The sequence below is a fragment of the Gobio gobio genome, assembly GCF_949357685.1.
Source record: "Gobio gobio genome assembly, chromosome: 1".
In the NCBI taxonomy this organism is placed as follows: Eukaryota; Metazoa; Chordata; class Actinopteri; order Cypriniformes; family Gobionidae; genus Gobio; species Gobio gobio.
Window position 1 is genome coordinate 67593855 of NC_137097.1, and position 11335 is coordinate 67605189.

The following is an 11335-nucleotide window of genomic DNA, read 5'->3' on the forward strand; positions in this document are numbered from 1 at the left end:
ATAATGGACTTCAATGGGCTCCAAACGGTTCAAGGTCCAAATGACAGTTTCAGTGCAGCTTCAAAGGGCTTTAAGCGATACCAAACAATGAATAAGGGTCTTATCTAGCGAAACGATCCGTTTCTGCTGAAAAAAAAACGAGCAGTATTTATGCTATTATTTTACCTCTTATCAGACGAACGTGATCATCTCTGAGCTCCGCCATAACTTCCGCTAAGTGAGGTCAAAATACGAGCCTGGAGCCCGTTTGGAGCCCATTGAAGTCCATTATATGGAGAAAAATCCTGGAAAGTTTTCATCAAAAAACTTAATTTCTTTTCGACTGCAGAAAGAAAGACATGGAGATCTTGGATGACATGGGGGTGAATAAATTATCAGCAAAAGTTTATCTAAAAGTGAACTAATCCTTTAATCTCTTAAATGAATGATTCAATGACTCACTCGTAAAGACTTCTTGTTACATCACCGGATGAATCAGCGTTTTTGAACAAATCTCTTGAATGAATGATTCAATGACTCACTCGTAAAGACTTCTTGTTACATCACCGGATGAATCAGAGTTTTTGAATGAATCTCTTGAATAAATTAATCAATGACTCACTCAAACACATCGTGCCTGAAATCGGAACCGCATACTAGCATACTACTCTTACTATTTCTGCCATAGAAAGATGTGGTAAAAGTAGTACGAGTAGTATACTAGTATGCGATTCCGAATTCAGCACTTGTTTCATTTACTGGTTGAAACAGTGTTTTTGAATGAATCTCTTGAATGAATGATTCAATGACGAATACATTTTTAACAGTCACTTGTCGCCATCTACTGGCGTAACAATGTAATCGATACAATCTTTATTTGAAGCGTCATTACTTTCAAAAGGAGCTTTGCTCTGAGACATCAGTGTATCTATGAACTTTTATCCCAGTTACTTCTGTGAGAATTTGAATATTTGCAACAGAAATAATCATACTGTGATGTTGAAAAGACAGATTTGTATTTTTGTCATTTACGAACGAGATTGTGATCTTTTTAACTATTAATCGTGCAGCTCTACATATTGGCCTAAATATGATAGATTTTTTAATGACGCACAGTTAGAAAATGTAAAATATACAGGGCACCAAATACATAAATGGCTTACTGATCATGACACCTAAGGAAGTTGTAAGACCACCTCAGTATCCACGTGAAAAAATACTATAGTATATTATGGTAAAATTACAGTAAAATTACTCTAGTAAATACTATAGTGTTTTTGAACCATACTATAGTAAATATACTACAGTAAACTGTAGTATATTGTAGTATATTATAGTATTTACTACATTTTGTTAATTTACTGTTGTATATTTACTATAGTACGGTTCAAAAACACTATTGTATTTACTAGAGTAATTTTACTGTAATATACTATAGTACTTTTTCATGTGGGAACCGAGGAGGACATTAGCTGCTGTGTAAAATATTCGAATGTGGGGAAAGTTTATATCCACGCAGCTCATAGCATCAAATCTATAAAATATCTCCTCAAAGGCCGTCAAAGAGTACAGCACACTACAGCAGCACCTAATATAGTGCCAACACGACTACAAATATATCCACTTCAGGAAAGCACAAGGTCAGTCCATGGGGGTTAGCTTTAATTTAACCCTGTACACACTGGAAGGACAAATACGCAAACCACCAGCATCTGTCGTGGGGTCTACGGACATCCAATGAGTCTGTCGCATAGCAACAGAGGCTTTGGAAAAAACACAGCTGTTGCTATAGCTCATCCTGCTGGAATGCCATTGGACTACTGTAGTCTGAGGCTCATTGGTCAAATACACACATTCACGATTTGGGAGGAAACAAGGTTTAATGTAATCTGCTAACCTTACAGGTGTCTAAATAATGGTCTGTTTAGGAAATCTGTTGGAAGGCTCGAATGTTTATGATGGCGGTTTATAGCATAAACACAGATGGAGGTCCTTCAGAAGCTGCAGGTGATTGTTTAGAGCTCTGACAGAGCAGTGGGTTCATTTTCTAACTAGCGAGCTATATGATCTAGTAGGCGCACAGGTATGCTTTCCTTGGTGTATTAGGGTGAACCCTCCTGATCATGTTCTGCTGGCAGATGCAGGAGGTAAATTGAATTAATGTGAACATGATTAGGGAGGTGAGCCTTGAGCCCGTCTGAACCCACAGGATTTACCGGCAGCTAGGGAGAGGTGTACACAACCTTTACAGTGGGCCAAAGGGATTTCCAGCTGAACAAAGCTGCTGTGGGATTAAATGTATTGCATTACACACCGGCTAAACTTCACAAAATCAGCCGTTCAGTGCTGGAACAACATAATACAATGATGGTGTAAAACGGCAATACCATGGTATTATGAGATATCAGTACACTACACGAATACGGAATAATAATATATTAATATCATATAATACTATCAATACAAGTACATATATAAAATAAATGTTGCCTAAAATAATTATAAATGTTAAAAGAAATACATGTAATAAAAAAATTCAGCCCTTACAAAAAAGTATAATGATGGTGTAAAAATTATAAGATCAACAAGATATTTGAATGATATACTGTATTATTGCAATATCAATAATATAGTATATTAATAATATAGTATAGAATTACATATTTAATATAAATTTATAAAATACATATACATTTAAAAAAAAAATGAATTTTGAATGTTACAATATTAATATAGCATACAATTTTAATTATAAATGTGAAATAATATCTGTCTGTCTGTCTGTCTATCTATCTGTCTGTCTGTCTCTATTTGTCTGTCTGTCTGTCTGTCTGTCTGTCCGTCCGTCTCTATCTATCTATCTATCTATCTATCTATCTATCTATCTATCTATCTATCTATCTATCTATCTATCTATCTATCTATCTATCTATCTATCTATCTATCTATCTATCTGTCTGTCTGTCTGTCTGTCTGTCTGTCTGTCTGTCTGTCTGTCTGTCTGTCTGTCTGTCTGTCTGTCTCCATCTATCTGTCTGTCTGTCTGTCTGTCTGTGTCTCCATCTATCTGTCTGTCTGTCTGTCTCTATCTATCTATCTATCTATCTATCTATCTATCTATCTGTCTGTCTGTCCGTCCGTCCGTCCGTCCGTGTCTCCGTCTGTCTGTCTGTCTGTCCATCCGTTCGTCTGTCTGTCTGTCTGTGTCTCCATCTATCTGTCTGTCTCTATCTATCTGTCTGTCTGTCTGTCTGTCTGTCCGTCCGTCCGTCCGTCCGTCCGTCCGTCCGTCCGTCCGTCCGTCCGTCCGTCCGTCTGTCTGTCTCCATCCGTCTGTCTGTCTGTCTCTATCTATCTATCTATCTATCTATCTATCTATCTATCTATCTATCTATCTATCTATCTATCTATCTATCTATCTATCTATCTATCTATCTATCTATCTATCTATCTATCTATCTATCTATCTATCTATCTATCTATCTTTCTGTCTGTCTGTCTGTCTCCATCTATCTGTCGGTCTCTATCTATCTATCTATCTATCTATCTATCTATCTATCTATCTATCTATCTATCTATCTATCTATCTATCTATCTATCTATCTATCTATCTATCTATCTATCTATCTATCTATCTATCTATCTATCTATCTATCTATCTATCTGTCTGTCTGTCTGTCTGTCTGTCTGTCTGTCTGTCTGTCTGTCTGTCTGTCTGTCTGTCTGTCTGTCTGTCTGTCGGTCTGTCTATCTGTCTATCTGTCTATCTATCTATATATCTGTCCGTCTGTCTGTCTGTCTGTCTATCTATCTATATATCTATCTGTCTGTCTGTCTGTCTGTCTGTCTGTCTGTCTGTCTATCTATCTATATATCTATCTGTCTGTCTGTCTGTCTGTCTGTCTATCTATCTATCGTTCTATCTATGGCAAATCATGAATAGCAACAGGTGGCAAAGTTCTGGTCTGACTTGATGACAGAAATAGCTCCACAATGGGTCATGCCTCAGAAAGAACCAGGGGGCGGAGTCTCACTGTCCTTTTTCTGCCAATCGGAGGTGTGATTCTAAGCTTCCAGAATTAGCAGTTAATGCAGATATTCATAAAAGTGTCCTCAAGAGTTAACAACATCTACATACCTTAAAATCTAAATCTAAATGAATACTAGTATGCGTATAGATCCATTCTTTATGTTTTTAAAAGAATGATTTTGTAGAAAAAGTTTTTTGGTGGGCTGTTTTTAGCTTGTTACTTCTAAGCTTTTAATAGCGTGACACAAAATGGCAATGGCGACACATTTTTGAATCCAAGAACCAGGATCATATCCGGGCGGTAATTCCGCAGAGGAATCAGAGTTAGGACGCAGTAAGACTATCACATGGAACCGAGGGGGTAAAGAGGATTGAAAGCATGACCCGTTTCTGTAAAGCCACGTCGCATTGGCCTTTTTATGGAATAAGCATTTGGCTGCCCATCCCACAATTCCTAGCAGAGGGAAGTCCCTAAAGAGCAGGGGCACCACATGCCTGCGTTACTACATTGCTGAAAGGTGGGGAGAGCCCTTACTCGCATCGAGTACCCGTATCAAATGCGTAGTCAATGGGGACGACTTCCTCCATTACTCAAGATTCACTTTTAAATATAAAGGTTCTTTATTGGCATCGATGGTCTATGAAGAACCTTTAACATCCATGGAACCTTTCTACTCTGCAATTTGTAGGGTTCAAATCAAGAACTGTTCACTGAAAGGTTCTTTTGGGAATGAAAAACTGTTCTTCTATGGCACCGCTGCCATTTTTAAATCTGTATTTGTAGGAATATTGGACAGTGATGTGTCAATTTGATCCTTGACTTGAGAGACTCCGGTTTGATCTTTTAAATCAATTATTTCAGCATCATGCTTACAAAGAAACCCTCCCTTAAAAAATAGGAAGAAGGTGAGGAAGGCAAACAGATGCGAGGTCATAAGGTCGCAAAACCTTTGACCTAATACAAAGCAACTGGACCTATATCATGTTTTGACAAATGAAACCACTGTCAATCAACATTGATTGACTCTAGAACCTACACCAAATTCATAATGCATCTTAGTGGATTTACACAATGAAATACAACAGTATCACAGCATGGGTTATGGCAAAAAATGCTTGCTTTTTTGACTAAATCTGATTAAAAAACAACCTGCATGATGGACAAGTTTAACACTCTCATGCAAAGCTCCCAAAGTCTCAACCTTCCCACAGATAAAGATGCTACTTTGCACCAGGCTATTTGATTTATTCCATTGAAAGTGCAACTTTATGCAGTTTTAAAGTGCACCAATTCGACAATGCTACCCTAATCACCCAATCAGCCACATTGTCCATTTGAGGCAACCAGCACGAACACAATAACGGTGCGGGACTGGCGTCGACCGCCGCGGCTCCTCCTGCTGAGATAATGCACGTCCTTATATGGCCAGTGGCTGGGAATAAATAAATTGCAATTGTGTCAGGGTGACAGCAGCTGCACGCTGGATCCAAAGACAAGCGTGGACGGGAGGGGAGGGGAAGAGAGGAATAGGACGATAGGGGAATCTATAGTAGACGGTGTCCGGTTACAGGACAACTTCCAATCTTAGACACCTGACGGCAGCCTGGGCCCACAAAGGCCCACGCCGGAGAAGAGCCCCAAGGACGGAACAAGGGTAAAAGCGGCTGCCAGAGCCCTGGGAAATCACATCCAAAGCTAGAGTAGCTGGATTGTTATAGCCTGGGGTTATAAGGCAAGACCTGGGATGGAATTTAGTCGCCTCACATTGGCCACGTCAATAAAACCAAAGCCGTGAAGCACCTCAAACTTCATATAAATGTGAGAGAAGTTGGAGTGCAGCGGGACTCTAGGCTTGTTCGACTTGAAGCGGCACAAAGTACCGCGAGAGAGCTGATGCTTTTCAAATCGCTCCGCGGTACTTTGATGTCATACACCGACCGGTCTGTGCAGTCGAACAAGCTCTTTCCATAAGCCGATGCCAACAGCTGACACACAATTCATGGGCTAAAATGTCCGAAAATAAACACCTGAATGACACGATCAGCTACTCAGAGCTTCCATAAACTTAAACCGGAATACATACATTGGAAACTAAAAGGATTTGTTTAACATTCAGACAACTTTATTCTTAAATCATACATGCCGAGTCTTAAAATAACTCATCCTTGCCCAGAGTTATTACTGAACGCTGCAGGTTTAAATAGCTCAGCAGATGGTGACATGGTCCGTCTCCTGCTGGTGACCGTCATAGTTTTAAGGCACCGTTATCATTAATGCTGCCATGCCTAACTCAATCAATAAGTTTCTACCAACCATTTAGAATTGATTCGCTGACTAACACATTGCACAGCAACATGCAATACGCCTGGTCATTGATTCCCGTTTGCCTTTGAATCCACAAGTTTTTCCCGAGCTAAAACGTTTCAAATCACTAGATGGGGATTGGGACTGTTCTAAAGATGAGTAAACTTCATCTCGGTTCCATATTACTGAGCTATTGCAAACAGTTAAATGTTCTTACCTGCTGTGGCCAGTACCAGCAGGGGCACAAAGACGCAGAGCGAGACTAAGACCTTCATGTTGGCTGCCAGGAGACCTCTGGTCGCTTCTCTGGCTATATATACCAGGCTGAGAAGGTCAGAGGGCGCCAGCAAGAGGGTGGTCTTACAGACGGGACTATATGGAGGGGGCTGGTACCATAGGTGTCGGAAACAAGGCGCACCCGAGCAGCTGACTGTCTCTTTTAGCAGAGCTGTCACAGCGGTGACGTCAAATCAAGGGTGTGCGGCCATCTCGAGCACCAAGAGCGCTTTGGTACATCAGCTGGTGTTGATTTTGGCAACTGAGAAGGAATGTTGTACAAGAGGTATAACAAGACAACAGTATTTGTGCCATGGCATTCATTTAATCACAATTAATAAAGAAATCCTTAATGGCATGGGTTAAAATAGCTCGTCAAACTTTGGTCCCATTTAACGGACCTGATCGCAGGGTCGAGACAGCGCTGGTAATCACTGGCTGTGGTGCTGGGTAGAATCGCAGGGGCTGACAGTCAGGAATAAGGTCTAAAAGTCAGCGTCATCATTTCCTCGGAGAGCGGAGATTAACGCCTTATCGTTATACAGCAGACACCGACTCAAGCACTTGACAGGCACATGAGCTCTCCCTTCATTCATCTGTGAATACCCTGTAAAATGTACACGCACAATTCACTCGCAAAAGACAAAAGTGAAGCAAACAGCAGGTGGTTGGTTCTGTTGTTTAGCGTCTGGGATTAAGAACAATTATGCAAATCTATTATAAATGAGCAATTTAATAATAAAAGACTTTCAAAACTAATGAACTGCATGACCCCTAAATGCTATGATGCTCATATAGTGAACTTAGGCCTGAAACATGGTAAAAGAGTTTAAAAAATAGGACTTTTTAGGACTCCAAAGCTATAACTGTACATGGAAATGGCTGATTACTTTTAGTTTTAGATACATGGTAGATTATAACTCTCTGAGAGATTGGTATGTAATAGAGATTGGCGTGGTAAGGGATGTGGCAATCTTAATCTATTTGGTCTTACATTTATATAGCGCTTTTCTAGGCACTTACATAGAAGGGGGGAATCTCCTCAACCACCACCGATGTGCAGTATCCACCTGGATGATGGACGGCAGCCATATTGCGCCAGAATGCCCACCACACACCATCTGATTGGTGGAGAGGAGACAGAGTGATGAAGCCAATCGTATATGGGGATTATTAGGAGGCCATGATGGACAGGGGCCAGTGGGCAAATTTGGCCAGGATGCCGGGGTTACACCCCTACTTTATCGAAGAACATCCTGTGATTTTTAATGACCACAGAGAGTCAGGACCTCGGTTTAACGTCTCCTCCGAAGGGCGGAATAGATCTGAAGCACTTACCGAGACTTGCTACTGCCAATACATTCACAGACATTGCTGTGAGCAAGTAAAGCCCTATTCGGACGGGATTAGTTTAATATGGAGAGGTTGGGTTAAGCAGTTACAGTATTACCAGAGCTTCTCAGTGATTTTAGTCCCATCCGAATCTGCCATCTCAGTAATCATTGCGGACACTGTCATGTAAGATTACGGCGACTTCTACCTTCTGTAAAAAGGTCCGGAAAAATTACCTCAGGTAATACTACTCCCGTGCGAATATACTCGCTGTAAATATTGACGTGAATATTCTGTCATTTCCTGTTTAAAAGTAGTTTTCCGTGTTTTTTCAAGTTTGGAGGCGCTTGAAAAAGCATTCAGTTGCGTTCTAGGCGGTGGGACAAATCTGTGGCAAACCTTATAACCTGTTTTCTGCTTACCATTCAAATAAGTTTACACCAAGGGTAAATAGCAACTAGATTCTATTTGAAAATAACATTTTCTTAGCCATAGATTATATTAACATAGTGATATTTTCTATTTACACCATATAAAAGTAGCAGTTGTTTGCAAAATGTGTAAATAGTAGGCCTAATTACATGTAATTTACACTTTATTTTGACAGATACATACTATTTGCACCTCAGTATTGTTGTACATTAACAGGATGCAATAATAACAGAGTGTAAATTATAATATTTATTAAAATTATTAAATGGATGCCGCCTTAATGGGACAATAAAAGCCCTCCCTACACCTACCCCTACCCAATAAATGTTTTTATTATTATTAAACTATTTCATTAGGCACTTTATTTCCACTTTTAGAACATTTTCTTATTTTTTTATTGAAAGTAAATGCCTTTCCGATGTGATTTGTGATGAGAAAAGGGAGAAGAGCGAGCTAGGCAAAAGGCGGATTCGAACCCAGGTCGATCGCATCAAAACCAAGATCCTTTAGCCAAACACTTTACTGATTTCGCCACTGAAGACATTGAATTTTTTTTTTTTTTTTTTTTTGGCCAAACCAGGCATTGTTAGGCAGAACTAGTGCGCATAGCACTTGCCAACAAGGCACGATATTTGCAGTTGGTGTGAATAGACACAAAAAAAAGGTTGAAAGGACTTGTCAGAGGCAAAAAATTCTTTTAGCTTTAGGTGAGTGCCTATTACTAACAGAATCCAATCAGAATTTAATTAATAAATTGTTCGACCGGACCTAACTGTTATAATCTATATATGTATGCTAGTATATATGTGTGTGTGTTTGTGCATGTGATATCAGGAAGCAACTTAATACACACATGATGACAGGGAGGTGAAGGTGGTGCGTAAATCGAGTTAACTCTCCCACTTCTGCTAGTTTTACTGAGATTTCTTATCCTGTGCAAATTGGCCATTAATATTACAGACGTCCTGTGGTAAAATGACATTACTCCATCTACCCTAACGAATCCCGTCCGAATAGGGCTTAAGACATGCTGTTGCTGCTGCACATGTAACATACATGAATTAACCCCATAACGGATTTGTACAGGTGGAGCTGGGGAAGGCAGAGGGTTTCTGAAAAATGCGCTGAAGTGCAGACTGTTAACAGCAGCACTATCGGTATTTGTTTGAATGTTGAGCCGCAGCTCATTGGCCACTGATGCAACAGCAACCAATCAGCTGTACTATGTAGATAATGGTGTGAACGCTACCAAATTAGTTAAAAACCCATCAGTCTGCGCCATCTAGTTTCATGCCAGAACTAGGTTATTCTTTACAATCCAATCCAACCCACACATTATAAACATATCACTAAGACAGCAAGAACACTGGACTGCTAAAGAAAATTACACCTTTAATTATACTAGTTTGTGCATTTACATTGGCAGAACTAAACCTAAATAAACTGAAACTTTAAAAAAATAAATAAAAAATACACTGCACAGCCAAAATAAACGATCTTGACTGAAAATGTATGCACCTTCTGACTTGATGGAAATAACATCACAGCATTTATTTTCATTAAGAGGTACAAAAATCAAAGATTTTGAATTGACAAGGCAAGAGTCCAAGGGCCCGTTTCAATAAGGAGGTTCAACCAACTCTGAGTTTAAACCTGAACTCTGAGTCGACTTACTCTGAGATGGGAAACTCTGAGTTCTGGGTTTCAGAACAGCTGAATTGAGGAAGTTCAATCAACTCTGAGTAGACTGACTCTGAGTTAAGCTCATGCACTACAACTATGAAAAGACACGATCAATGGAGCTCCGAAATTACGATTCACCATGGCAACAGCACCCAACAAAAAGATGTTTGCATACTTCCGGGTCAATATGTTAGTTTAATTTTGAAAGTTGTGAAATCACTATTGTGGAATTTTTCTTTTGCTATTTGAGCAAATGGGGACACAAAAATATATTTTTAATGTATTCTTTCATTCACCGCTATAAAAGTTAACCCAACTATGACGACTTCAGCTTCGGAAACCCAGAAATGTGAAAAGGGTCTATGCTCTTTTCACACAATGAAATGTTCTCTGATCCCACCTGTTACATTTATTAATCAGGGTAATGACATTAACATTTGACTTCTACTCAGGCCAGCACCACTGACAGATGAAGAGGAGATGGAGGAAGAATATTAACATCCAACAGGAAAAAGAATAAAGTATTTGTAGGAAATAAAGATGGCCATAAAAATTGTAAATAAATGTATTTAACAGCTGTGGTGGTGGTTATGGCATATATCTCGGACTACCATCTGGCAGCATCCTTCCATTCCACACAATAATCTGTTTTCAGAAAGTGTGATGATGGAAATATGAGTGTCATCAATGCATCCAACCACTGGAAATCCTAAAGGAAATTCTAATTATTAGGTTACTTCTAGAGGTTAATCAAGTGAACGTCAAGATCCTTCCTGTATAAAAGGAAATGCCATTTTTGTCCTCATGATGAAATATGAGCAATGAATGAATGTTCCTGCACTGCAAAAAATGCTTTTCTTACTATGTATTTTTGTCAAGTGGCAGATAATTTTATTTGTTTTAAGTAAACTTTGCTTACTTTAGATTTAGATTACATGTATTTCTTGAAATACGACCAAAGTACTCAGTAAGAAAAGCATTTGTGGCGTCTGAATGAATGAATGAAGTATTTAAACACCGCTGGCGCTTTAAAAAGGGGAGGAGACTGAAAGAAACTCTGGGTTTACCAAAGAAAACCTGAGCCAAATCATTTGTGAAAACGATTCTTCATGACTCATGAATCTGGACATGGTGATCTGGAATATGGCCGCGATGGGTCTTCCTACATGGTTGTTTAAGAAATGCTACACGCTCCATCAGTTAGGGTTAGAAGAACTGTTGCCAAACATATAACATTTTAGAAACATAATACTCACTGCAATAATGATCCAATCATTATGAACTTTTTTGGGGGCCGG

General features: G+C 39.4%; 1 protein-coding gene across 3 annotated transcripts in view; it reads right to left on the minus strand.

Annotated features, from left to right (window-relative positions):
- The window catches only part of srl (sarcalumenin), a 47664-nt gene extending 40901 nt beyond the window's left edge, over positions 1-6763 (minus strand). The window contains exon 1 of one of the 3 annotated variants that reach the window (XM_079825440.1): positions 6532-6763. In XM_079825440.1, the coding sequence (XP_079681566.1) occupies positions 6532-6589 (58 nt within the window). In that variant the 5' untranslated portion in view covers positions 6590-6763. The remainder of the gene's footprint in view (positions 1-6531) is intronic. The other 2 variants (XM_079825439.1, XM_079825441.1) reach the window with 2 other exon arrangements.
- Positions 6764-11335: the final 4572 nt, after the last annotated feature.